At 43.8% G+C, this 27878-nt stretch overlaps 1 protein-coding gene across 17 annotated transcripts in view; it reads left to right on the top strand.

Annotated features, from left to right (window-relative positions):
* The window catches only part of RIMS1 (regulating synaptic membrane exocytosis 1), a 753464-nt gene that overhangs the window by 470115 nt on the left and 255471 nt on the right, over positions 1-27878 (top strand). For 13 of the 17 annotated variants that reach the window (XM_033935996.1, XM_033935980.1, XM_033935990.1 and 10 more), the window contains 2 exons: positions 10814-10876; positions 21072-21161. In XM_033935996.1, coding sequence (XP_033791887.1) covers positions 10814-10876; positions 21072-21161 — 153 coding nt within the window. The remainder of the gene's footprint in view (positions 1-10813; positions 10877-21071; positions 21162-27878) is intronic. The other 4 variants (XM_033935991.1, XM_033935985.1, XM_033935984.1 and 1 more) reach the window with 1 other exon arrangement.

Genomic DNA, 27878 nt, shown 5'->3' with positions numbered 1-27878 from the left:
AACCACACTGATCTGCTTCTCAACTTTTTGTCTCCTTCGATCCAAACAAGTTGGGACATCCAATTTCCAAGCGCACCATCTCCAACTGGATGGCTGCTTGTATCTCTTTCTGCTATGCTCAGGCTAGACTGCATCCTTGAGAAGTGAGGCATCTACAGAGTCGAGTCACAGCCCACAAAGTCAAAGCCATGACGGCTTCAGTAGCTTTCCTCAGATCCACTCCTATTGAGGAAATATGCAAAGCTGCCACTTGGTCCTTGGTTCATACTTTCACCTCTCATTAATGTCTGAATGCTTTCTCCATACAGGCTGACCATTTTGGCCAGGCAGTATTGCAAAATTTATTCTCCTGAATTGCCAACACTCCCACCATCCCATTCTGGTTAGCTTGGAGGTCACCCACATGTGAGAATGTGCTGCTGCTTATCCTGGGATAAAGCACAGTTGCTTACCGTAACAGGTGTTATCCAGGGACAGCAGGCAAATATTCTCACAACCCACCCACCTCCCCTGGTTGGCTTCTCTGCTAGCTATCTGAACTGAGGAGACGCGCCCTACACTGGGCGGGAAGGCACTCATGCATGCACCGTGCGGCAGTCTTGAAACTTCTGAGTTTCTTCAAGCAAGTCTGTTTGTGAGGCTGTTCGCATCCAATACCTGTCTTATCATTCCCTCTGTAATTCCCCTACCTGTTAAACCTACCCAGCAGATTAACCATTCCCCTTAACTGTATCCATGACATCCTGTTTGTCTGTCTTGTCTGTTTAGATTGTAAGCTCTTTCGAGCAGGGACCGTCTTCTTGACTCTGTACAGCACTGCATACGTCTGGTAGCACTATAGAAATAATTAATAGAAGTAGTAAGCACCAGTATCTGTCTTTTCTAGTGTAATGTGTCTAGTAGCCCTGAACTGTAGGGTTATGCATCTGAACCTGCAAGTTGCTTGCAAATTGCTTTCAAATCATCTTTGAAATCCGTCTCCTTCTCAGGAAGCTGCTCCTGCTCCCTCAGTTTTTATCTGCAAGCGAGTTACTCAGAAGTGTTTCTGCTCTGCTCTGTGGTTTTATCATTTTAGGGTATTTTTTTCTTACTGTTCGGTTGGAGGCTCAGTGCCCAGAGGTTCCCACTTGTTGAGACATCAGCCTGGGAAAAGAGAGACTCGCGCTGCTGAAGTCTGCTGCTAGCAAGATCAGCCCTCCGGGACACCTAGCTAGCTAGCCTGCTTTTGTATATTTTGGTACAACACACCAACAGCCCAGTCTACAATATTGTTTTTACTAATTCTTAATTTGCTATTTTCTTAATCACCATTGATAAAGCCTTTTATGTAGAATCCTCAGCAGGCTCTTCTTCCTTCTGAATATATTTCATATTAGGATAGTGTGAGCCACTTTCTTCACCGAATATTTTGGTACATCAAAGTACACATGATATATTTTAGCTATATTTCCAGGGTTAATCTTCACATGCAACATATATATACCCCAGACATTCTCATATAAGTTCTTTTGGATCCTCAGCAGGCTTCTTCAGAATTTGTGATGATAGTAAGTTCACCACAAAAACTCCATTCGTCATTGGATCAATAATTTCACTTTAAACACTATATAATAAAAGCTACTTATCTGCTTGGGCTTAATGCAAGGAGAGTCTCTCCAGACATGATCATGTTTCAATTCAACTTCATCAGGGTTGAGGCTCCTCCAGTGCTTTAAACAGAAAAAGTAATACCGTTTAGGATTCATGCCATATTCTTAGAATAACTATTTGTTATGTATCCTAATCTAATCTAGTCTTCAATTTATATACCGGGTCATCTCCCAATGGAACTCGACTCGGTTCACATATAATTAAGACGAGTACATAAGAAAGAGAGCATAAAGTAAAAAAAAAGCTGGATTATCGTCAATTCTTTGATTCTATAATTAAACCATTTAAATTTTGTTAACAGCAGAGTTTTCAGGGCTTTACGAAATTGTTGTAGCTGGCCTATCAGTCTAATGGAGTCAGGAAGCCCATTTCACATCTCTACCAGCTTGAAGGCAAAAGATCGACTTAGCTTTCCTATAGATTTAATACCCTTAAAAGAAGGGAAAGATAGTTTATATCTCTGTGTATTCCTCAAATAGCAAAATCTGAAGGGGTTCCAATATAAGGGAACTAAAGCAGTGTTTTTCAACCTTTTTTGGGCAAAGGCACACTTGTTTCATGAAAAAAATCACGAGGCACACCACCATAAGAAAATGTTAAAAAATTTAACTCTCTGCCTATATTGACTATATATAAAGTAATTCTCTTGAATAGGAATCAAATAAACACAAAGAAAGTATTTTATAATTACTTTATTACGAAATAAAAATTATAAAATACTTTATTCAGTGCGAAACCTGGGCCTGTTTGGCTGAACACAAAGCTGATATTCTGGCTGGAATCGAAGAAAGACACACACGTAGCTCTTCGTCAACAGCTCTCAGTCTCTCTCTGTATTTGGTTTTTATAGCATACAAAAATAGACAAATATACCCTCCATCCTTTTTATTAAACCACAATAGCAGTTTTTAGCGCAGGGAGCTGCGCTGAATGTCCAGCGCTGCTCTTGACGCTCATAGGCTCCCTGCGCTAAAAACCACTATTGCGGTTTAGTAAAAGGTGACCATATTGTAAAATATAGACAGCAGATATAAATTCAGAACTGTGCATAGTAAGTGAAGGGAAGTTTTCATCTCTGGGAATTTACCCAGTTAACTATTAAGTTATTTGGGCAAATTCCTTTGAAAACTGTGGTAATACTGCCTCCACTTTGCTAAATTTAAAATAAAATCATTTTTCCTACCTTGTCTGGTGATTTCTGGTTGCACTTTCTTCTTCTGACTGTGCATCCAATCTTTCTTCCCTTCTATCAGCCTGTATGCTTTCTCTCCTCCACACCTCATTCCCTCCCCCAACTTTTTCTTCCTCTCTCCCTGACCTTTCTTTCTTTTTTTCTGTTTCTCTTCTTTCCTTCTGTTTCCCTGCCTGCCCCCTTTCTTTCTTTCTCCCTGCCGTTCCCCAAGCCACTGCCACTGCCGCTGCCATCGGGGAACAGGACCCACCAATGGATAACAGGCCCCAAAGCCGACGCCGACGCATGCTCTCCCTGACGTCAATTCTACAATCGGAGAGGAAGTTCCGCCCAGCCAGGCAGCGATTGGCTGGCCCGAACCAGGCAGCGATTGGCTGGCCCGAACTTCCTCTCCGACTGTAGAATTGACGTCGGGGAGAAGAAGACTTATCGGCTCGATAGATTAGATCGCCAAGACAAAGTGAGTCCTGGGTGATCGACTCACTTTGCCTTGAGCTACTGGCGCCCCTGCCTCGGGCCCCCTGTCAGCTCCGGGCCCGGCGGCCCTGCGGCACACCAGGCAACATCTCGCGGCACACTAGTGTGCCGCGGAACAGCGGTTGAAAAACACTGAACTAAAGGATCAAATATTCCATAGAGAAGCTTAAAAATAATGCATGCACATTTAAAATGAATCCTGAAGCGGACTGGAAGCCAGTGAAGCTTTCTCAACAAAGGAGAAACATGATCGTACTTTTGCTTCCCAAATATAAGCTTAGCTGCTGTATTTTGTATCAGCTGAAGTTGTAGACTGCCCTGCTTAATGCCTAAATAGACTGAATTACAGTAGTCTAGCTGGACAAGCACTGTAGATAGAAACATAGAAAATGACGGCAAAAAAGAGCCACGGCCCATCGAGTCTGCCCACTCTAATGACCCACCCCCCTAACTTCTTCCCCTAAGAGATCCCACATGCCTATCCCATTTTTTCTTAAAATCTGGCATGTTGCTGGCCTCAATTACCTACAGTGGAAGTTCATTCCAATGATCAACCACACTTTCGGTGAAGAAATACTTCCTGGTGTCGCCATGAAATTTCCCGCCCCTGATTTTCAGCGGATGCCCTCGTGTGGCTGTGGGTCCTTTAAGAAAAAAGATATCATCTTCCACCTCGATATGGCCCGTGATATATTTGAACGTCTCAATAATGTCTCCCCTCTCTCTACGTTCCTCGAGTGAGTATAGCTGCAATTTACTCAGCCTTTCCTCATACGGGAGATCCTTGAGTCCTGAGACCATCCTGGTGGCCATTCACTGAACCGATTCAGCTCTCAGCACATCTTTTTGCTAATGTGGCCTCCAGAATTGTACACAGTATTCCAGATGAGGTCTCACCATGGATCTGTACAACGGCATTATGACTTCGGGCTTGTACTAATACTGAAAAATGTACTTGATGGACAATGATCTAACTTCACTCAACATACATATACTAAAAAAACACTTTTTTGTCAAAGAATTTATCTGTTCGTGAAATGAAAGTGATGAATCCAGGATAATACCCAATTCTCTAGAAGAAAAATCTATGTGCAATGAGATACCTGTATTCAGTATAACAGAAGTAGAAAGTTTTTCTAATCTTGGTCCTACCCAAAGCAATTTGATTTTAGAAGCAGAATGTAAACTGCTCCCTCAAACGTTTCCCTCGACCCTGAAGAAAGGTTTCTTTGTGAAACATGCATGTCGAGAGAGGTGAAGACAAGATAGAATCACTATAACCTAAGTGATATTCTATTGTCAATTATATACAAGACATTTTAATTAATAGGAGATGAAAAATAACAAAAAAAGGATATAAATAAACACTAATAAAGGTTGGACCGACGAAGAGTATAAGCATTCGGTAGTCTTGTATCCGACTGTGGTCGGAAATATACCTTAAGCAGGTTGCTCTATATAATATATTATGGGTAGCCCTTAGTGTGAGTTTTATTAAGACAAGCACAATATATGATTTGATTGATTCAACAACAGTGGAACATCTAAAAGAGCACAGCAGCCAGCCGGGCCCCCTTTCAGACCACCAGCGGGAGACAGAGTATCCAGATTGTTCCCAAAGAGAGGCAGCGTGGGAGCCCTGCTCCGCCCCTCTCCCTGACCGAAAGGGAACATTTAAAAGAGCACAGCAGCCAGCCGGGCCCCCTTTCAGGCCACCAGCGGGAGACAGCATATCCAGATTGTTCCCGAAGAGAGGCAGGGTGGGAGCCCTGCTCCGCCCCTATCCCTGACCGAAAGGGAACATCTAAAAGAGCACAGCAGCCAGCCGGGCCCCCTTTCAGGCCACCAGCGGGAGACAGCGTATCCAGATTGTTCCCGAAGAGAGGCAGCGTGGGAGCCCTGCTCCGCCCCTCTCCCTGACCGAAAGGGAACATCTAAAAGAGCACAGCGCCAACGGCGCTCAGCCGTTCGGCGCGCCGACGAAGGCGCGTGACAAGTGCGCGCCTTTGTGAAGCGCCTGCAGTGACGACAGTTGGATTCTGAAGCTAACAAAATAACAGGCTCCAATCAGCAAGAGCACACCAGCACTTTACGAGAGCGATGGAGGTACTTTCCGGTATACTGCACAGAGTGCAATATGTATGACTACCTCCCCTTGGGAAGGCGGGAGTACATATGCAGTCGGTGTCAGGAACTGGAAAGCCTGAGGATGGAGGTCGGCAGATTGAGGGTCAGGGTTCAGGAACTGGAGGGACTGGAGGGACTGCGCACCACAGAGGAGACGAGCTGGTCAACCCAGAACACAGACGGAGCAGGCCCCATTGTGGACCAGGTGAGGGACCTCGAGAGATTCATCGAGGAGGCCTATAGGAAGGTGGAGGAACGGGACCAGCAGCTGCACAGACGGATGTCGGCAGACGAGACCCAGGATCCACAAGGCGACACCGGGGAAGGACCTAGCGGAGAAACCACGCAAGAGGAGGAGACCGCGACTCACCGGGACCCCGAGGGAGAGACACCGCACTACACCAAGGACACGGACCTGAGGCAGAGGAGGTTGCTGAGGAAAGGGAAGTCTGCTATTGTGGTGGGAGACTCGATCTTGAGAGAGGTAGACAGTTACGTAGCTGGAGGAAGGGAGGACCGGCTAGTGACGTCTCCCAGGGGCCAAGACACGAGACATCACTGATAGGATCGAGAGGATCCTGGACGGAGCAGAGACAGAGGAGACTGCGGTAATAATCCACGTCGGAACGAATGATGTGAGCCGGAGGAACTTCAGCATGGCCACACTGACTGACCAGTTCAGGGTCCTGGGACGAAAGCTGAAGCGGAGCACACGGAGGATAGCATTCTCGGAGATCCTGCCTGTACCGAGAGCAGATGCAAAGAGGCAGGCAGACCTCCAGGTTGAGGAGATGGTGCCAGGAGGAGGGCTTCCACTTTGTGAGGAACTGGACGTCCTTCTGGGGAAAGAGCAAGCTCTACCGGCAGGACGGCCTGCACCTGAGCACAGCGGGAATTAGACTACTGGCAGCCAATGTGAGGAAGGAGATCGAGAGGGCTTTAAACTGAGGAGAGGGGGAAAGCCGACAGCTGATCAGATGTTGACGCTTCGGACAACAGTATCCAGAACAGAAGCTGAACGGGCTGACTGCAGGGAGGAAGCAGAGGGACCGGAGGATCTTATGATCAGACAGCGAGGGAAACATCAGGTAAAGGGAGCTTGCTGGGAGAAGACTAAGGGGCATAGAGACACAGGGGGACTGGGTGGCACGAGGGCGAAAGCTTAGGGCAATATAGAGGTACCACAAGGCGAGGGGGATCAAACAGAGGCTCAAGGGATGATAGCCCAGGAGGGGGCCGGTAGGGCTAGAAAACCCAGAGGAAAAGCGGGGAAGTGGGGTGGCGGGAATGTAGGGAAGCTGAAAGCTAAGAGGGTAAAGGCTGAGGGCAAAGCAGAAGCACAGGGAACGGGAGAACTGCCCGAAATCCAAGGGCAGGCGGCCCAGGTAAATGCAGAGGTGGAGGAAAAACGGGACCTGCGGTGCTTATACGCAAATGCAAGAAGCCTCATGGCCAAGATGGGTGAACTAGAAGTCGTGGCCAAGGGGGAGGACCTAGATATAATTGGAATTGCAGAAACCTGGTGGACAGAGGAAAATCAATGGGATGTGGCACTGCCGGGGTACAAGCTCTACAGGAGGGACAGGCCCCACAAGAAGGGGGGGAGGCATAGCACTATATATAAAGGACTCTATCCACTCGGTCGGGATGGATATGGCAACGAAGGCAGAGGGGCTGGAATCGCTATGGGTCAAATTGCCGGGAAACAAGGGTGCAGGCATAAAACTGGGGCTGTACTATCGCCCACCTGGTACGCCAGAAGGAGTCGGACACGACTTGGAAGTGGAACTGAGACAGGAATGCAGGACTGGAAGTGTAACAGTGATGGGGGACTTCAACTACCCGGGAATAGACTGGAGTACGGGTCACTCCAACTGCACTAGGGAAAGAGGATTTGTAGAAGCTGTGAGGGACTGCTTCATGGAGCAACTAGTCAAAGAACCGATGTGAGGGGGTGCTACTTTTGACCTCATCCTAAACGGATTAGGGGGGCCTGCAAGAGGGGTAGAAGTGGGAGGACCACTAGGCAACAATGATCACAACGCGATCAGATTCACATTAGAAAGGGGGACACCCATAGTAAGGAGGACCGCAACAACTGCGCTCAACTTCAAGAAAGGGAACTTTGTTGCTATGAGGGAAATGGTGGGGAGGAAGCTCAGAAACATCTTTAGGATGGAGACTGTGGGAAGCGCCTGGACCCTATTCAGGGACACCCTGCAAGAAGCATAAAGAATGTACGTCCCCAGTTTCAGGAAAGGCTGCAAGAACAAGCGATCAAAGGACCCGGTTTGGATGTCAACTGAAGTAAAGAGGGCAATAAGTGACAAAAAAGTATCCTTCCGGAGATGGAAAAAGGACCCAATGGAGGAAAATCACCAGGCGCACAGGAAATGCCAAAAGGAATGCCACCGAGAGGTTAGAAAAGCAAAAGGGGAATACGAAGAGGGGCTGGCCAGGGAGGCGAAAAACTTCAAGGCATTCTTCAGTTACGTAAAGTGGAAGCGACCAGCGAGAGAGGAGGTGGGGTCGTTGGACGATGGGGATAGGAAGGGAGTGATTAAGGAGGATAAAGAGGTAGCTGAGAGGTTGAACACGTTCTTCTCGTCGGTTTTCACGAGCGAAGACACATCTAATATACCGGACTCAGAGGAGCTCATGAGTGGGGAACAGGCCGAAAAATTGGAGCACATAGAGGTAAGTAAGGAGGATGTCCTCAAACAGATAGACAGGTTAAAATGCGGTAAATCACCGGGCCCGGACGGGATCCACCCAAGGGTTCTGAAGGAACTAAGACAAGAAATAGCGGGCACAATCCAACATGTTTGCAACCTATCCTTGAAAACTGGTGAGGTACCAGAGGACTGGAAATTGGCGAATGTCACACCTATCTTCAAGAAGGGATCGAGGGGTGACCCCGGGAACTACAGGCCAATGAGCCTGACTTCAATTATAGGGAAGATGGTGGAAGCTATGATCAAGGATGGCATTTGTGAGCACATCGAGAGGAATGGCCTACTGAGAACAAGCCAGCACGGATTCTGTAAGGGAAGGTCGTGCCTAACGAACCTTCTGTACTTCTTTGAGGGAATAAGCAGTCGGGTGGACAATGGGGAACCCATAGACATCATTTACCTCAATTTTCAAAAGGCTTTCGACAAGGTGCCACATGAAAGGCTGCTTAGGAAGCTGTGGAACCACGGGGTGGGAAGGGATGTGCACAGATGGATCAAGCACTGGTTGTCGGGTAGACTGCAGAGGGTCGGAGTGAAGGACCAATATTCTGACTGGCGGGGAGTCACAAGCGGTGTGCCACAGGGATCGGTGCTGGGGCCGTTACTCTTCAACATATTTATCAATGACCTGGAAAAGGAGGCAAAGTGCGAGGTTATAAAATTTGCAGACGATACCAAACTGTGCGGCAGAGATAGGTCCAGGGAGGAGTGTGAGGACCTGGACAAGCTGGAAGACTGGGCAAACAAATGGCAAATGCGCTTTAACGTGGAAAAATGCAAGGTCATGCATATAGGGAAAAAGAACCCGTTGTTCAACTACAAATTGGGGGGGACATTGTTGGGAGACAGCAGACTTGACAGAGACTTGGGTGTGCTGGTGGATGCATCACTGAAGCCATCTGCACAGTGCGCAGCAGCCTCGAAAAAAGCCAACAGGATGCTGGGCATCATAAAGAGGGGCATAACAACCAGGACGCGGGAAGTCATCATGCCATTGTATCGAGCGATGGTGCGTCCATATCTGGAATACTGCGTTCAGTATTGGTCGCCGCACCTCAAGAAGGACATGGCGGTACTTGAGAGAGTCCAAAGGAGAGCAACGAAACTGGTAAAAGGGCTGGAACACTGCCCATACGCCGAGAGGTTGGATAGACTGGGGCTCTTCTCTCTGGAAAAAAGGAGGCTCAGGGGAGATATGATAGAGACCTTCAAGATCATGAGGGGCATAGAGAGGGTGGATAGGGACAGATTCTTCAGACTGAAGGGGACAACAAGTATGAGGGGGCATTCGGAGAAACTGAAGGGAGATAGGTTCAAAACAAATGCAAGGAAATTTTTTTTCACCCAAAGGGTCGTGGACACTTGGAATGCGCTACCGGAGGAAATGATCAGGCAGAGTACGGTACAGGGATTCAAACAGGGATTGGACGGATTCCTGAGGGATAAAGGGATCGTGGGATACTGAGGGAGGAGCTGGGATGTAACACAAGTATAAAAAGCTAACCAGGTAATAAGTATAGAAACCCAACCAGGTCGTGCATGTGCAAGACCGGAGGGTTAGGACTTCGATGGGAAGATAGGACTTCAATGAGAAACCAAGGTGGCAAGGGAGCCCCTTCTGGTGATTCAGACAGGTCGTGACCTGTTTGGGCCGCTGCGGGAGCGGATTGCCGGGCAGGATGGACCTATGGTCTGACCCGGCGGAGGCACTGCTTATGTTCTTATGTTTGATAGTAGGACATGTGAGTAGCTACGAGCTCTGTATAATGTTAGTGTTGGTTGCACATAGTTTAAGTATCTGTTTTGATCAGTTACTTTAATGTTATAATGTTAATTGATATGTTTGTTACAGGACAGAACAGAATTGTAGTGTCGGGGATGTTTTCCCCACTTCCCTCCTTTCAGTTATGTCTGTCATAATAATGCTGCTTGATTGCTTTTGAACAAACTGAGGGGACAGAAGCAGCTTCCTGAGAAGAAGGCTGAGTTCAAAGATGATTGCCAGCATTTTGCAAGCAACTTACAGGTTCAGATGCATAACCCTACAGTTCAGGACTACTAGACACATCTACAAGAAAGAAGATTATCAAGGTAAAAACCTAATCTTTCTATCATTCCCTCTGATTTCCCCACCTGAGCATTGTATATAGATGCACCTTCTTGTCCAGTTTGTCTGTCTTGACTGGATTGTAAGCTCTTTTGAGCAGGGACTGTCTCTTCTATGTTTTGATGTATAGTGTTGCATATTTCTAGCAGCACTGTAGAAATGATAAGAAGAAATAGTAGCAGTGTGCAAATATGTTAAAAATTGTAGCATTCAAAAATTTACATTCATTCTGGCTTGCATCTAAGTGTGGGTGTGTTTGCCATCTGGTGTAAGACATTGTACCTTTAAATATATGTGTGTTTTATGTCACTTGCACTGGTATTCTTTAATGAAAATTGGGTATCTATGTATTTAGAATAGGCACCTGTATACCCCCCTAACCTAGGTGCTTTGTTATAGAATTATCCTCACAGAATACATTAGCATAGAAGATGTTTTCCATTGGCCAATAAGCTCATAAATCATACGTCACCTAATGCCTCATTTTATTTTCTGTTACACTCACTATACATCCTCTCTGTGCAGCGAGTTTCTGATGCTGCCTAGAGCAAAACGAGGTCGAAGTGCAGAGTGCCTACATACCATCAGGTAAATACTGGATTGCTTATAATTAACCTTTTCCAGATCATTATTATTATTGCTAATTGTATTGGGCATTGTTTCTCTGTGATTTTTAGCTTTTATTATGTTGAACTCAGCATAGTAACTGCTGAGTGTTTTATTCATGGGCTTTCTCTCATTTTGTAAATAGGAAAAATGATTACTACACAGACCCATTAATAATGGATTATCAAAACTCACATCTGCAGTTTAAAATTTCATAATAGTGCCATAAACAATCACTTTTACTGACAATGAAGTACTTGTCTAGTCACAAGGAATCTGGTCTTTACATGGCAGTATTAAATCTGTTATTTTTTTTTATTAAGTTCATTCTGTTTTCTCTTGTCCCTTTCTTTTTTTTTTTAATCTCCCTTGATTTATTCCATTTATTCTTAAGTATTTTCAGTTAATAACAATAGTTGTAAGGTCTTATTCATGGAGATGTGAGCCTGGTTTCATGCAGACATTATACTAAATAAAAGCTACAGTTCTTAGCTAATATTAGTATTTGGTATGGTATCTTTATTGGATTACATTTTGCTATAAAGAGCTGTGGCTTGAACTTTGCTATTGTCCTGCACTGTGTAGGAGCTTTCACAGTTTGCTCAGCTGTTTACCGCTGACTCCAGTTCTTATCCATCAGGTTTTCTTGCATATGATACATTTTAGGACCCCTGAGGAAGGAGTGTTTCTTCAAAACAAGGACTGTGTCAGGTCAGGTCCTGGTTCATCAATCCTTGTGGATAGAAACTGTTTTATGACTATATTTATATTTATTTTTTATGATTGTTCATTAAAGACTTGGCATCTTGTACATCATCACTGCAGTTTTTGCCTTCATTTTTCGACTTGATATTTCACTGCAGTCCTGTTGGATTTTTTGTTTGTTGTTGCTTTGAACTTCGTTCATAGCAGATGTAATATCATGTATCTAAATGGCTTTTTTCTCTAGAAAAGCAGTGGATGTGTTTCTCTTACTTTCTGCTATTTAATAGTAGTATTGGACTGCGGTCATGTTTATCAAGAATGGCATTGTAAGATTTGTCAGATAACTTCAAATGTCCAAATTATGCTGAATTTCCAATTAGAGAATAACGCAGGGAAAACAGTTGTCCCAGTCCCCGCAAGCTCGGTCCCATCCCTGCCGCATCCTCACTAGCTCAGTCCCCATCCCCGCCGTGTCCTCGCGAGATTGGTCCCCGTCCTCGCCCCTTCCCCACAAGTCATCTGATACTATCTGCACAAGCCTCGAATAGTTATGATTTTATATTGAACTTATTTTATTAAAATATAAAAAGAAACAATATTCTGTACAATTGTCATTGTATAAACTAAACTAAAACTTAGTTTTATAGACCGAGTCATCAACCAAGAGGATCAACAAAACCCCTGTCTCCCCAGCAACTTCAGCTCCTGACGGTCCAGTAGCCCAAGCAACTCCCTCCCCCCTTCACGGGTGCAACAGCAGTCCCCCCCTTGTGAGTCCAGCAGTCCCTCTCCCTATTGTGGGTCCAACCCCCCTCCCTCCCACTTGTGGCTACCAGCAAAAAAAACCTAAAACACAATAAAACCTGCAACTCCTCTGTCAGCCCCTTTGCTGGTAGCCACAATTGCAAGCGAGGGAGGGGGCTGTTGGATCCGCGATAGGGAGGGCGGGAGGGAGGGGGGATGCTGATTGGGAGGGGTGGAAAGGGAGGTGATTCACGGCAAATCCTTTACAGCAGGAACAAGGTCATTCACCTCTCCTTGGGGCGGTGAAAAGCCTTGTCCCTATACCTGCAGCAATCAGTCAATTTTTCCCCCAGTTCCTGCAGGTTACCTGTGGCTAGCCGCAGGAAACAGTCACTGTGTCATTCTCTATTTCCAATTTACTTAGGGCAATTAGATTAGAAATAGAACATCCAAGTTAGGGGCATTCACAGTTTCAGGCAGGACTTGGGTAGAACTTGAACCTGGTTAAGTAAACAGCAACTTAACGCAGAAACATAGAAATATAGAAAAATGAGAGCAGCTAAAGACCATAGGTTTACCCAGTCTACCTATTCATACCATCAACTATTTCTTCCTCTATCGTAGAGATCCAGTGTACTTGTCCCAAACTTTCTTGAATTCAAATACAGTTTTTGTCTCCATCACCTTCACCAAGAGGCCATTCCATGTATTCACCACCCTTTACAAAAGAAGTATTTTCCAAGGTTACTTATGAATCTATTTCCTTTCACTTTCATCCTATGCCTCCTCAATCCAGAATTTCCAATCAATTGAAAGATATTCGCCTCATGTGCATTAATTTCATGTAGGTATTTAAATGTCTCTTTCTGTTAACGTCCCTTCTGGATTTCAAACGCTAGGTGTTCAATCCCAACCCGCAATCCGGGAGATGCAGAAATCCAACACTTTTCTGAGCACATGCTCCTTAGCCTGAGAGCTAGAAAATATATCCAGTTACAATTTCTGCAAGCAATCCATGCAGAAGTCTTTTGCAGTTGTTCTTCTTTTTCTTGTTTTTTCACTTAAAGTTCACGTTCTCTGTGGCTTCAGTGCCTTGATACCCCTGTTGGAGGAAAGGATGCAGTCCTGCTGTGCTGAACTGCTACTTCACAGAGAAAGTCTGGTGGATCTATGGAGCCAGCCTGCTGTATGCCACCCTTCCTAAATTTAGGGTCCATTCCCCTGGGAGTTTGCTGGCCCGCTGACCTTGTCATGTATGTGTCTGGAGGGAAACCCACCCGAGTTTCAAGGCACATGTTGCCTTTCCCGCCTACGACCGCATAGTGAGGATTTGTGGGGGCGGAGGTCATAGTCAGAGTCTGGCTGACTGGCAGTCCAAAGATCTTCATTTCTGGTCATTTGGAGAAATTTCTGAGGCAGAAAATACTTTCGTTCCATTTAGCTGCTAATAAAAATGCTGACATGCAAGGTACTGCAGAACTGAGTATACCTCCATTATTTCCTAAGGGAACTTGTGGCCGGTTGAACATTTTAAAAGTTGATTTTCACAGTTTCTGAGGGTAGGGTTCAGGTTTCCCACCTCCCCAGACCCCAAATCTCTATTTTTTTATTTTCAGGTTTTGTTTATTTTTGCCATTTTTGGTACGAATTTGCTGGCGGTGGCCATCTTGGATTTCAATCTTTTTTTTTCAAAGTTTTATTTCTGCCTCAATACCCCCAGATTTGCTTAGTAGCGCCCAAGTTTTTATGCACCTCGAAACACGCCTACTTTGGTGTTAGGTGCTGATAAGCACCTATCTTTTATAGAATTGTGCCTAAGATAGGCATCTATCTCCCAATTAAATTTAATTTTTTTTCAATTATGAGCTTGTTAAAACTCATTATTGAAACCGATTTACTAATTAAGGCCCTCTTTTACTAAGTTTCTATTATGCCCCAAAGCACTAAATATTTCAATGCTGATCCAATGCTCATAGGGATTCTATGAGCTTCGGAGCATTTAGCGCTCAGGGCCACAGTAGAAACCTTTACCAGGATTTAGTAAAAGGGGCGGAGTGTAAGTTAGATGCCTAACCATAGGCACTTATTTATTTAGGCGTCTAACTTTAGGTGCTTTTCCTAGAATTTTCCCTTAAATGTCTATCCTGTATTTATTGGGTGCTAGGTTTAGTGATATTGAACTTATTGTTCTAATATTTATATGATTTGAATTAAATTAAAATGAAATTAAAGCTGCTCTGTTCCCCTGATCTCAGGAATGCAGCAATGGATTTCTGCACCTCTGTGAGTGAGAGAGACTGTATATTTACTTTCTTGATTTGTAGGTGAATCGTAGTCAGCTGACCCAAGACATTCTGGCCCTGATTCTATAAAAGACGCCTACAGTTAAGCCCCTAGATTGGTCGCCTAGCTGATCTAGGCACCTAACATTTTTTTTTAATTGAAAGCATAATAATGATAATTGAAAGCATATATAAAAAAAAACAATTAATAATTGATTTAAATTTTTTTGTTGTTGTTCAAAAATTTTTATTGAGTTTAGTAGATGAAGTACAATAAATGTTAACAAGGCAAGAAACATGCATGCCATACCAATGCAAAGTACATGTAAAATCCAAAACACAAAGCACAGAGAGACACCGGAGCCATACACCTATAGGAACACTAGGAGTGAGCCATATAGCAAGAGCCAGGTTTAGATGATGATATCCATGTTTCAGCACATGAACTGAATGTCGTCAGCCTGTGTTGCAATAGGAGTTAACCAGACTCCATATTTTAGTACAGGAACTCATGCTGGTAGGTACCTAACTCTGTAGGCGCCTACCAATTCTACACCAAGGAACCTACAATGGCAAGTAGGCATCTTAGTTCTTCAATTTATATCCTTCTTTTTCTGATTAGAGATCCTCGGTGTTCATGCCACACTTTTTAAAATTCCGTCACCGTTTTCCACTCTAACCACCTCCCTCAGGAGAGCATTTCATGGATAGAGTGGTTGATGCCTGGAATGCCCTCCCAAGGGAGGTGATGGAGAGGAAAACAGTACATAGGAGGATGAGAAAATACATGGAAAAATAAAAAGTTTATATTGTAATGATGGGCTGCGTCATACTATGGCAGGAAAAAAAAATCCTTGCTTCGAAATTCAGGCAATAAATTTCTAGGCATTTAAACTAGAAGCTGGGTGTGGCATATGGATGCAGGTCACTTCTTGTGGGCCCAATCCCAGTAAAAGATAAGATGTTACATTAGTAAAAATAGCAATATAAACAACAATTTTAGTAATTCACTTCTTAGCAATGCAGTTGGAAGTGAGACTAAAAAAAAACTATCAAAAAAATTAGGTTGCCACTGAAATGTAGCTGGAAAGCAGTGATCACAAATGCTTGCAGTCTAAGCAATAAAGTTCATGATTTGCAGGCCCTGATGTTAGACTTGGATATTGTTACTATCACAGAGACATGGTTCAGTGATTCCCATGTTTTGTTAAACTGGGATGTTAGCTAGAAAGATTGTATTGGTGTACCAACCAGTTTTTCAACAGACCTAACACAATTTGAATGATTATCTATCTATCCTGCCATGAAAAAAACTGTCAGTATCTGGAATCCTTTTTGCAGCTGCAGTATAGACAATCATTTTAAAAATGTAACTTCATTTGAATGTAGGTACAAGTTTTTGAACATTGATTTACTTTTTACAGACTTATGCAAATGTACTTTTTTATTTTTTTATGTGTGTGTGTGTATATGTATATATGTATGTTTTGTGTATTGCCAACACAGGAAATCCTGACAGGCACAGTAAAACTTTGCCACCCAAGATACCCTTACTAGAAAACAGTTCTCATTGGAATATTTTCAAGTAAAAACTTTGTTGTGTAGTTTCAGCAGAAGGAGAGGGAAGCAAAAAACAAAGAAAAAAATAAGAGAAAAAGGGAAGCAGAGGCAGGAGACTACAGGGGGAATCGGCGAGAGTTAGCTCCGCACACTCCCGATGTCGACCAATGAAGCTCCCCCTTAAAAGGGGAGGGGCCAATGAGCGGAGGCAATCGAGAGATTGGGTAGGCAAGCAGGAGAGAGGGGAAAGTAGGAGACAGCAGCAGAAGGAGAGGGAAGAAAAAAACAAGCAAAAAAGGGAAACAGAGGCAGGAGACTATAGGGGGAATCGGCAAGAGTTAGCTCCGCACACTCCCGATTTTGACCAACGAAGCTCCCCCTTAAAAGGGGAGGGGCCAATGGCGCTCAGCCATTCGGCATGCGTCGAAGGCGAGCGGCAAAGGCGCTCATCTTAGCGAGAGCACCTTTGCGAAGGGCCTCAAGAAGGGCCGAGGCAGTACACCTAAGGACAGCAAGGTAAGGACGCCAACAAATAACACAGCTTTCTTCACTTCTTTAGTGGATAACTAAAGAAATGAAGAAAGCGATAGGAGATAAGAAAAATTCATTCTGGAAATGGAAAAAGGACAAAACCTGGAGAACTGGAAAGAGCACAGAAAGCATCAAAAAGAATGTCACCTCGCGGTTAGAAGAGCAAAAAGAGAATATGAAGAGAGGCTAGCCAGGGAAGCACGAAATTTCAAACCGTTCTTCAAATATGTTAAAGGGAAGCAGCCGGCAAGGGAGAAGGTGGGACCGCTGGTTGACGGAGATAGGAAAAGAGTGGTGAAGGAGGAAAAAGAAGTGGCGGATAGACTAAACATGTTCTTTTCGTCAGTATTTACAAAAGAGGACACATCCAACGTGCCGGAACCTGAAAAAATCTTCAAAGGAGATCAAGCAGATAAATTAACATCCATGGAGATAAGCCTTGAAGACGTACACAAGCAGATAGATAGATTAAAAACTGACAAATCTCCGGGCCCAGACGGAATCTACCCTAGGGTATTGAAAGAACTAAAGGAGGAAATAGTGGAACTACTGCAGCAGGTTTACAATATATCCCTGAAAACAAGCGTGATCCTGGAGGATTGGAAGATAGCTAATGTTACGCCCATCTTCAAAAAAGGATCGAGAGGCGACCCGGGGAACTACAGACTGGTAAATTTGACTTTGGTTCCGGGGAAGTTGGCGGAAGCGCTGATAAAAGACAGCATCATTGAGCATCAAGAAAGGAACAAACTGATGAAAACAAGCCAACATGGCTTCTGCAAGGGAAAATCGTGCCAAACGAACTTATTGCACTTCTACGAAGGAATTAACAAACGGATGGACAAGGGGGACCCCATAGACATTGTATACTTAGATTTCCAAAAAACCTCTGACAAGGTACCCCATGCATGCCTACTGTGGAAACTGAAGAACCATGGGGTGGAAGGAGATGTACATAGATGGATTGGAAATTGGTTGGCAGGTAGGAGGCAAAGGGTGGGAGTGAAGGGCCACTACTCTGACTGGAGGAGGGTCACAAGTGGTGTTCCGCAGTGGTCCTTACTCGGACCGCTGCTGTTCAATGTATTTATAAGTGATCTAGAAACACGGACGAAGTGCGAAGTTATAAAATTCGCAGACGACACAAAACTATTTAGTGGAGTTAGGACTAAAGAGGACTGTGAAGATTTACAAAGGGACCTGAACAAACTGGGAGAGTGGGTGAAAAGATGGCAGATGAAATTTAATGTAGAGAAATGTAAAGTCTTGCATGTAGGAAACAGAAACCCGATGTACAGCTTTACGATGGGAGGGCTGGTAATGGGTGAAAGTAGCCTAGAAAAGGACTTGGGGGTACTGGTGGACAAGAAAATGAAACCGTCGGCACAGTGCACACCGGCCTCTAAGAAGGTGAACAGAATGCTAGGTATTATCAAGAAAGGTATTACAACCAGAATGAAAGAAGTTATCCTGCCGCTGTATCGGGCGATGGTGCGCCCGCATCTGGAGTACTGCGTCCAATATTGGTCGCCGTACCTTAAGAAGGATATGGCGATACTCGAGAGGGTTCAGAAAAAAGTGACACGATTGATAAAGGGTATGGAAAACCTTTCATATGCTGAGAGATTAGAGAAACTGGGGCTCTTTTCCCTGGAAAAGCGGATACTTAGAGGGGACATGATAGAGACTTACAAGATCATGAAAGGCATAGAGAAAGTGGAGAGGGGCAGATTCTTCAAACTTTTGAAAACTACAAGAACGAGAGGGCATTTGGAAAAATTAAAAGAGGACAGATTCAGAACCAATGCTAGGAAGTTCTTCTTCACCCATAGGGTGGTGGACACCTGGAATACGCTTCCAGATGGTGTGGGTTCAAGAAGGGATTAGATAATTTCCTGAAGGAAAAGGGTATAGAAGGGTATAGATAGAGGATCACTATACAGGTCCTGGACCTGATGGGCCGCCGCGTGAGCGGACTGCTGGGCATGATGGACCTCTGGTCTGATCCAGCAGAGGCACTGCTTATGTTCTTGTGTTCTTAATGTTTTAAATGTGCTAATGCAACCCTAACATTTGTGAACATGCAATACTTAGGAGAAGAAAAGTGAGCCATTTTAAAAGAAATGAGAAATAAGGGCTAGTTTAATTTGGCATGAATGTGATAAACCTTTGCAGAAATTTCAATTATCTAGAAGTTCAATTTCTTATTCATAAGTTGATGTCCCTTCATTGGGAATGTGGTAAAATCCCACACTTTTATTTCTTTGCCTTCTGTTGTCTTTGTATGAAACTTTAATTTTACTTTTCTTTAAATAATTTTAGCTTGTGAACCTCCAATTTGCCTGCATGTGCTAAGACCAAATCAGTGATTAGACAAGGCATTTCACTCCTTTGTGATTACTTTAACACACAAGTATTGGGATCTTCAATTGAAATGCTTTGTGTTAGTTGATTCTACTATCTCTCACCTTATGAAAATAAAGACTGTTAGATTGATGCCCGCATTCTCCTCAAGTGGAATGATTTGATTGTAGTATACAGTACAGCATTATCCTTCAGTTTTGCTGCTAAGGACTCCTTTTACGAAGCCGCGTTAGCGGCTTTATCGTGCGCGACTTTTAATCATGTGCTAACCCCCGCGCTAGCCGAAAACCTACCGTCTGCTCAGTAAGAGGCAGTAGCGGCTAGCGCGGCCTGCAGTTTAGCGCATGCAATTACGCTCGTTAAACCGCTGACGCGGCTTTGTAAAAGGAGCCCTAAGACTTCTAGTTACTTGCTGTAATGGTGATAAATATAGGGCTCCTTTTACAAAGCCGCACTAGCGGTTTTAATGCCCGCACCGGATTAGCGCGTGTTATAGCGTGCGTTAGCCAGAAATCTACTGCCTGCTCAAAAGAAGGCGGTAGCGGCTAGCGCGTGCGGCAGTTTAGGCCCTAGCGCGGCTTTGTAAAAGGAGCCCATAGTGAGGTAAATATTCAGCCCTTAACCAGGAAAGTGAAACCAGACCAAGACAAGATTGTGTTTTCTGGGTTTCAGTTTGCCTAGTTACCTTATCTAGTTAAGTGTTGAATATTGGTACTTAACCGGATAAGTGCTAACTCCATCCACCCACAACATAGCTGGTGTCAGCTTATGCAGTTAGAGGGGATATTCAGTGGCACTCTCTTGGGGCTAGATTCACGAACCTACCCTATCGGGACTGATCCGTGCAGGTCCGATGGATTCCCCAAACTATAATATGCAGATGGGGGCGATCGGAGGAACGCCCCCATCTGCCTGCCCGGATTGCAGAGTGATCCCAGCGCATGCGCAGATCATCTGTAGATGGTCTGCGCATGCGCTGGACCTCCAGGCCCGACAGAGATTTTTTTTTTTCACTTTTTTTTAACTATGGAGGCCGTGGTTTTAACCCGCTTAAGCCCGCGAGTTAAAACCAAAGGCTTGCAATGCGGGGAAGGGTGGGAGAGTCGGGGCAGGCAGGCGATCCGGTGCAGTGGGAGAGTAGGGGCTACAGGAGGCGTTTGGGGCAGGCAAGAGATCAGAGCATTTTGTGGCAGGCTGGAGATTAGGGCAGCAGGAGAGTCAGGTCTGCAGGAGGCGTTCGGGGCAGGCAGGAGATCAGGGCAGTAGGAGAGTCGGGGCTGCAGGAGGCGTTCGGGGCAGCAGGAGATCGGGGCTGACAGGGCATAGAGCAGGGCAGCAGAAGGCAGGGCAGTCCGAAATGGCTTGAGCGACTGGTCCTCAGCAGTCACTTGTTTGTGATCAGCCAGCCGAGTCGGTGTTGCATGGTTTGGGTTTGTGAGTCGCATCCCTGCCTACTTTGCATGCCGTTGCCCTCATCTGCATGCGCAGATCGGAGGATGGTCGGCAGAGAGGTAAGTGAATCGGGCCGGAGGGGTCGCAAACCGATCGGTACACGAACGGTTTGCTTTGTGAATTTAGCCCTACGTGCTGCCGACCATGCCAGGATAGCCGCATACAGGCAATTTAACAAGCCAAGAGCCTCTCCTGTCCAGTTAAATTACTTTGAATATCGACCCCTATATATTACTTTACCTTTTTCTTCAATGTACTTATCCTGTTTCATGATAGACTGCATTATGGTGTAGGTTTGAATAATTTCAGAGCATAAGCTTTCATTTGGCTTTATTTTCAAAACAGATTTTGTGCACACTGCCATCCTGCCAGCTCTTTTACATCCCCGTCAATTAAATCATAATGATTCTACATCTTATGTAAAGATAACATTTCTTTATGATTTCTGATATCTAACATTGTATCCTTTTCTTTGTTTTTTCTTTGTTTTTTTCTTTCTTCTTTCTCTTCTACCATTGGATGCAATGCACTGGCACTAGTGAACTACAGCCCTCCCTTGACAGGGCTAGGAGTGCTAGTACCAACTGCTTGAGACCAGATACTAGTTTGCATTCACCAGAACGAGAAAGGTATAAAACAAAAACTTCATGGTTTCTTCTCATCTGTGATGGTGGTTTGGTTTTTTTTTAATTTTTATTTCTTTTTGTTTCTTCATGCATGCTGGGGACAGGGAGGTGGGGCAAGATCCCTTTAGTTTGTTTTACATACTTTATTTTTACCATTGTCATGGGCTGTAGTGTTTCTGGGACTTTTCTTTTCTGCATTGATATTTCATGCAATGTATATGTTCCAGCTAATTATTGCATCTGGCCTCTGTTTAAAAGAATCTTTAATATTCGGACAATGAAGGAGAGAAGTTTAAAATGAAGATTGAGGGGGGGGGTGGCTACAGTAGGTTACTTGTATATTTATGGGTCAATATTCAAAGCAATGGTATAGGTAGAATACAATATTTGAGAGGGGCTCAGGGTTAATTTGGGGAGAGGGGTCAGTAGGCATAGAGTCTCGCCCCATCAGCATATGTCACACATGGCATTGAGATAGTATTAGCTGCTCTTCACTTCTCTACTTCCTTTCTCCATTGTGCAACCAATGCTGAGTATGCATTAAAACCTTGTGGTTGGCCTGTCCCATTCATGATCTCATCCTACTTTAATGAAGCTAAATTGTTATCAATGACTGCCATATAAATAATTTTGCTGTACTCAAAACATGTAATAATAATTCAGTATAAGTTCAAAAGTTGTTATATTCAAAATTTACTACAAATCGCATTATCAAATTTACTAACAATTACCTTATTTTATTTTTTCATAATGCAATTACTGTTCTTTAATTACATATCATATTCACATGACATTCCACAGACATGCTCATTAAAACTTCTTATAATTTGTTTTAGCCCAACTCGACACACTCGGAAAATCCTAATCGTCACACATAATTACTATGCTATTGAGCCTACTAAATGGACAAAAAGACCCAGATTCACTAAAGATCGCTGTTGGCTGATTTTGAAACAGCGATTGATTCACTATCTTTTTTTGCATGCAAATGATTTGCACGGAGGTGAAAATCATTTGCATGCAAACTCCCTTATTCAATCACTTAGTGAGCGATTGAGTCGGGACAGCTCTGACAGTAGTGACAGGAGAAGCAGCCTCCTGTCACTGCTGTCAGAACTTCTGCTGGGTTTTTTTTTTTGTTTTTTTTTTTAATGGCATAGATATTTTGCATGTATTACACACACAAAATATCTGGCCAATTTAGAAAAAAAATCCCCCTCCCCCGACAAAGTGCCCCCTCACCCCGCAAAGAATGCCTGCTACCACAAAACGAATGGCAGGAGGGATATCTACTCCCTCCTGCCACTGGATGCGGGTGAACGCCCCGGCCTTGACCCTGGCCCCCTCCCCTGTACCTGTAAACGTTGGAAGCAGGAGGGGTGCTCAGTCCCTCCTGCTCTGTAGGCCTCCAATCTTCGGGAGCAGGAAGAACCACAAAGTCCTCCTGCTCCTACTCCTCATCGGGCCCTGTAACCCCCACTGTGGTCCGAACAGGACTCCACAGCGCTCCAAGTGGTTACTTGAAAAAATACACCAGCATGTGACCCGGACTGGAGTCACCCTGCAGGACTGAACTGACACACTCAGGAACACAAAACATAAACCACACAAAAATACGTTTTAACTGAAGGCATTTCACTTTTACTTCTCCAAACATAAAGGTCAGCAATCCATAAAACAGGGATGGAAATGGCAGAAGGAAAACTTTCAGCAAAGCAAAATACCAAAATGATGGCAAAATAAACCAACTCAAAAATAAAGTCCAAAACTTTCACTTGTTATTGACTTAGTCCAAACTGCCTTTGAGGTTTAGCTCTCCTCAGAGCTTGCACTGCCTGCTCCCAAGCAGGATTATTCAAAATACAAAAATAAAGTTCTTTGCACTTGTTCTCGCTCTTTACAGTCCTAAAAAATAAAGCCTCCGGCAGCCTATATGCTATTGCCAGGCAAAGGAGAGTGTCCCAGGTTTTGCACAGAAAAAGCACTAGTAATGGCTCTCACATTTTCCCTCCCTGGGTGACAGCAAAACCTCTCCCCAAATGACACTCCCAGCTTTACAGGAAAACCAAAAATTCTGAGCTCAAACAACTAGCTCCCCAAAATCAAATAGTCCCAAAAGACAAACAGTTTCTTGAAAAAATCTCACTGTTTGCAGCTGGTAATCAAGCCAACTTCCATGTCCTCAGGTAAGTTTGTATCAGCTTCCACAAAGATCTCTTGGACTTCCATCGGACATTCAGCTTCCAGCAAAGCCAGTTCCTCAGCTTGTCCAGTCTCCTCCATTCCATCGGTGTAGGCTTAGTGCACCTGCTTGACCCAGGGAGAATCTCAGGGAGAGCAGGTTTGAACCTCCTCCCTAGCCAGCCTGCCTCTCTGTTCTCCACTGTGGGTTTTTGTATCTTAGGGACACGCCCTAAACTAGCTGTGTCAGCAGGACTAAATGTGGCTCTTGGGCTCCTCCAGTGGTGACCTGGATACTGATCACCTAACTCATTTTCAGAAAGATCGGGCTCCGTCTGGTGGTTAATAGGAAAATTGTCAGTATCAGAAACAGAATGAACTTTGCCCGCTCCTTTCCTGGCTTTCCTTTGTACCTTGCCTTCAGACCTAACTGGGACCTTGGCGGGAATAACGCCTGGATGGTCACAGCCCGCAACGCAATGCTGGCCTTGGGCCCCACCCCAGTGCATTATGTGATGCACAGGGAGGAGCCTAATGCCCTGATTGGCTCAGGTGCCCTGTCTGATCTGGTAAGCTCACAGTCTATCTAATATACCTGGAGCAATGGGATTAAGTGACTTGCCCAGGGTCACAAGGAGCAGCTTGGGTTTGAGCCCACAATCTCAGGGTGCTGAGGCTGTAGCTTCAACCACTGTGCCACACTCTTTTTGGTAGAGCAATCCATGCAAGATCTCAAGTAAAACTTTTTCCCTGTATTTGGATTCAGTGTGCTATCTACTTGCCATGCATTCTTGCAATTCACACACTTACCACACTGATAATGTCCCCTTAATTCACCTGTTTCTTTGATCTCATTCAGACCCAGAGACAATAACTCAGCCAGATTCCTGCCTCTAGTAAAAGCAAACAAGGGGAGGGAGATCATGAACAAGGATGGCCCACCTATAAAGTTTTAATGTGTGCATGATGCCAGCTGAACATTGAGGAAAGATACAGTTTATTACCCTCTTCTGATGACAAGCTGTGGGCTTCTCTTCATTTATGGTAATTTACACTGCCAGTGGTTGGGCTAGGTAACTTGTAGGAGCCTGAGGAGAAAGTAGAGGGGCTCAGGTGCTTCTGGTTCCATTTGTTAAGCCCTTGAATGAAAGTAGTTAGAAGTTTAGCAGCCATTTCTAAATGTATAACCTGTGAATTTTTAATGGCAGTATATAAATAATGGCGTCAAAAATTCCCTCTAAATATTCTGGCACTATAGTACCAGGGCAAATTGAGAGAAGAGCAAGAGGTTCTCTCTAATTATACATGTGGCAAGTAATTTTATAAGCAGGTACCATTAGGGTTGTCCAGAAAAACCTAAAGTTGGAAAAACTGTACAAATTGAAGTTTTTCCCATGAATTTGATTGTGCTTGATCAGAAATTAATTTTTTAAAAATGTTTAAAGCCCATCCCAGGGTCCTTCAAAGCAAAACAAATTTCTTGGTAATGTAGTTATAAGTTTTATGTTTTCACATTCAGCAGTGATACATTGATAAAAACACATTTTATGTCAAGTCTGTTTTACTGAAAAAGGACAATAAATCAGTACAGAAATAACACTAGAGTCTCCAATATGCTTATTATAAAAAGTGGGGTCAGAATCCTTAGAACACCACTAATACAATTTTACAACCACAAAAGAATAAGAAAACATTCTCCTGTAATAAAATAATAATAAAAAGATATGTTATGGAAAAATTCTAGTAGTATTTTATTAAAAGAACTTTCAATATCTGCATTTTGTTTTTAAATTCTTTATTCATTTTAAAATTTTAAATAAGTGCAATACAAGATGAAAACATTTTACACTTTAAGATCACTTAATATTCTATCAGAAACTAATTTAAATCAAATATCCCACCCCACGAAAACCCAACAATTATCTTCAGTTTTAAGAAAACAAAAATTATCCCCCCCCCCATCTCGGACATATATGTTCAAAGGGAAAAAAAATATTCATTCTTTGCAATATTTTGTTAATGGGTCCCAAACATTTCTAAATTTCTTAAAATGCCCCTGTTGAAAAGCTATAGCCCGCTCCATTTTAAAGATATAGCATAAAGAGTTCCACCAAAAATTATAACATAGCCAATCCCAATTTTTCCAATTATTTGTAATATGCTGTATGGCAACCCCTGTCATAATAAGTGGTAACTTATTATTATTAGATGAAATTTGGCTCCTCGCTCTCATTGATGTACCAAATAGCATAGTATCATACGATAAAGCCACCAGATTTTCCAGTAAATTATTTACTTGACGCCATATGGATTCCCAAATTTTATTGTGGAAAATAACAGAAATATAACATACTTAGCTAATAGCTAAACACGTACACTTTGGTGTAGTCATCTACCAATGGCATTACAAATAGTTAAGCATTCAATATCTTTTTGATATAGGATAAAGCTTGTGATGCAAGGAGTTGAACAGCATTGCAGGCTTTATCCTGACTTATCTCAAGAAGACTTTGAGGGCCATATTCTATAAACGGAGTCTTAAGTTAGGCGCTTGTAGGCATCCTACCGGCACCTAACTTAATTAATAAAGCCATTTTAAAACTATTTAAAAATTGTTTAAAAATAACAGTGCCTTCATTTCAACGGCCTACATTTCCAACCCCTATCTTTAATGAACACTGCAGTTCAGTAAATGGCACTATTGCGTGATTGACATACGATTGGTGGCTGTTTATTAGGTGGCCTCCAATAACAGCGCTGTTTACAGAATCTGGCCCTGAATGCTTGAGTCTTTGGAACAGAGACAAACTGAAAGGCAGTAAAGTCAACAAGTTCTGAGAGTGGTATTCTGGCAATAAGATGTGTGAACAAGGTAGCGAACCCTCAATAAATATATAAGTATAATTATAATATAAGACGGGATATCCTCAGTGTGAAGGATTAGCGAAGGGAGGAAAACCTCCAGCGCTTAACACACTAAGGCAGAGGCAGAAAGCCCCCTACCTGCACACCATCATTGGATATCTCACGTGTGCCTAACCAAAACTTGTGAAAAATAGTGCAGTGAATAATTACAAAATCACACAAGTAAATCAATTAAAGCCAAAATATCACTCTGAGAACCCCCCCAGCCAACTCCAGAAGAAAATAAACACAGACTTAGCTTGGATTGAAGAGTGGACAAAATCCTCCCAATAGCAGAAAGTCCAGAGAGTAACTGATTCAAAAAATTATTCTTCAGGCGGGGTTCAACCAAGCCTGGTTTCGGTGACAAAGCATTAGAAACCATGCAGGAAAACAATCCAAGCTGGCTGGAAGGAGGGCCGAGCCAGCTTGAATTGTTTTCCTGCATAGTTTCTGATGCTTTCAGCTCTCCAATCCTAATGGGTTCCTGATGAAGGGACACTTTGTCACCGAAACCGGGCTTGAATCCTCTTTAAAGAAGACTAACCCGACTAAAGTCTATGCCGCAGTCCCTCCAGGTCGAGAAGGACGGACCATGGACAAATTTGGCCGTTGTCTTTATCAAAATTCCTTGACAAATAGAAATTTTAACTACAACTTTGTCTTTACCTTTTATCTGAAGTATTGGATTAAGACCTTACTTTCTTTTTTCATGGACTTACCAGAACATCGTTTGCCTGAGTTTCAGCAATTACACCATACTCTGTCCCAGCTTCGTATGCACATGGTCCAAGCAGCATACGATGCATTTGAAATGTCATCACAAGTCACTGCATTTTCTGTGGCTATGAGTCGGTTGGCTTGGCTGTGGATCGTAGACATGGATCCAAATCTCCAGGATTGTCTCGCCAATATTCCATGCCAAGGAAACGAGCTGTTTGACGAGTCCATCAAAGCGGCCATGAAACGCTTGTCAGAGCACAAAAAGTCTTTTGCTTCTCTTATTAGGCCCAAGCCTAGACCCTTAGCTGCTAAGGCTTATAAGCCACCTTCTTCTTATCAGCGCCGCTACCCACAAAATTCCTTTCCGGCTTATTCTAGACCACCTCCTCTGAAACAACAACAGCAGCAACGTAAGCCCCAGACTCCTGCTACAACTAAGCCAATGCAGCCTTTTTGACAATCTTGCACATCCATCTTCACTTCGGGGGTTGTCTTCAACATTTTTATCAACATTGGGAACAAATTACATCTGACCTCTGGGTCCTCACAATCATCAGGGAAGGTTATTCTCTTCAAGTTCCACCAGATCTCCCTCCTAGAGAGTGTCCTTCCAATTCGTCGCAGCTCACCCTTCTTCAGGAAGCTCAAGCTCTGCTTCATCTCCGTGCCATCAAAAACGTTCCTCTGGAACAGCAGAGCATGGGGTTTTACTCCCGTTACTTCCTTGTCCCGAAGAAGATGGGAGATCTCCGACCTATATTGGACCTCAGAGCTCTCAACAAATTTCTTGTCAAAGAAAAATTTTGGATACTGTCTCTAGCATCTTTGTATCCCCTTCTGGATCTCAATGATTGGTTATGCTCTCTAGATCTCAAAGAGGCCTACACTCATATTCCCATTCATCCAGCCTCC

Source organism: Geotrypetes seraphini, chromosome 3 (genome assembly GCF_902459505.1).
Source record: "Geotrypetes seraphini chromosome 3, aGeoSer1.1, whole genome shotgun sequence".
Taxonomy (NCBI): domain Eukaryota; kingdom Metazoa; phylum Chordata; class Amphibia; order Gymnophiona; family Dermophiidae; genus Geotrypetes; species Geotrypetes seraphini.
The sequence above is the reverse complement of the archived record's forward strand: the minus strand, read 5'-3'. Positions and strand labels throughout refer to the sequence as shown.